This window comes from Saprolegnia diclina, assembly GCF_000281045.1.
Source record: "Saprolegnia diclina VS20 unplaced genomic scaffold supercont1.41, whole genome shotgun sequence".
NCBI lineage: Eukaryota > Oomycota > Saprolegniomycetes > Saprolegniales > Saprolegniaceae > Saprolegnia > Saprolegnia diclina.
This window is the reverse complement of record NW_008246108.1, coordinates 61,693-62,892: the sequence shown is the minus strand read 5'-3', so window position 1 is coordinate 62,892 and position 1,200 is coordinate 61,693. Positions and strand designations below refer to the sequence as shown.

At 50.0% G+C, this 1,200-nt stretch overlaps 1 protein-coding gene across 1 annotated transcript in view; it reads right to left on the bottom strand.

The window, feature by feature from the left end:
- Nucleotides 1-936: 936 nt before the first annotated feature.
- SDRG_11348 (hypothetical protein) overlaps nt 937-1,200 on the bottom strand; it is a 1,212-nt gene continuing 948 nt past the window's right edge. Inside the window, exon 2 of the mRNA XM_008617383.1 lies at nt 937-1,131. Coding sequence (XP_008615605.1) covers nt 993-1,131 — 139 coding nt within the window. The 3' untranslated portion in view covers nt 937-992. The remainder of the gene's footprint in view (nt 1,132-1,200) is intronic.

Sequence of the window (1,200 nt, the reverse complement as noted above, 5' to 3'; positions counted from 1 at the left end):
AACGTGCCTGCCTGTCTCTTGTGTCACACCTATTTTTAAAACGTGCCATGAATAGTGTGAAATCGTGCCCAGCAGGACCTTATTCATACGTAATATTCATCTGCTGGATGGCAAACGGTGACATCGCCACTGTTCTTTTTTAAATAAATACAAATGCAGAGCTCAATACGATGAAATTAGAATTAGAGATTTAAATAATACGCCGTCATAAAAATACAGAAATTGTACGAATAGGAAGCGAAAACATGCCAAGAATTACGACCTTGAAAAAAAGCCACGAAGCCGACACTGCACAAGAGCTTCGTCCAAGAGCCCGCGCAGCTTTGGCGTCTTTGGCTGCTTCTACTTCTACAGTAGCGCACCATCAGTCGCCGCGCCAGCACCCTGTATGGCGGAGCGCGCTCCTGTCCCGAACAACGTCCGACAATATTAGCCTTCGCATTTCAGCGAGGAACTTGTATTTCAGCAACGCCAAGTGTCTGCAAGATCGACTTCTTATTTACGTTGGTGCACTTTGGCTATCAGATCTGGGTTTCGACGATGGTCGTGACACGATGCGCGTGAGTGCTAGGTGTGCGGTTGGCCTTCGACTCGACCTCAAGATAGCCTTCCCGGTATATATTGTATAGGAGCAGCAGCAGGCGTACTAGCCTCCATACCGCCCAAGACACTTGTCATCAATTGCGATATTGACAACAACCTCAATCGAGTACACTTCACCCCACAACTGTAGAACTCGAGCTCTCTCGCTTTCCTCGCCGTAACCAAGGGTCAATAAACAGTGCCGATTGACATAAAAGGGCATTCGATTCGAGCTCATTTACTGCACCGCACGTCGTCAACGACGAAAGGATCAATCATGCACAGTGTCTTTGCTGCCTGAATACTTGGGGTAGCTAAGGGGTAGGTGAACGTCTCGATGGCAATGCGACGCGACGCATGTAGCAAAAACATGTGCTTATACATAGAGGACTATACACCCAGCTAGACACCTATGCGTTGTCGACGGGGGATTGCACGGTGGCGTCCCGAAGCGCATCCTGGTATTTCTTGGCGCGGCGGACGACCCACACGCGCGCAGCCAGCAAAAGCAAGCAAAACAGCGCAACACCCGACGCGATCGCGACGGCTCTGTCGTAAGTTCGGGCGACCGACATGAGCGTGTAGCCAAAACACATGTCGTACGATGGGGTGTGGTAC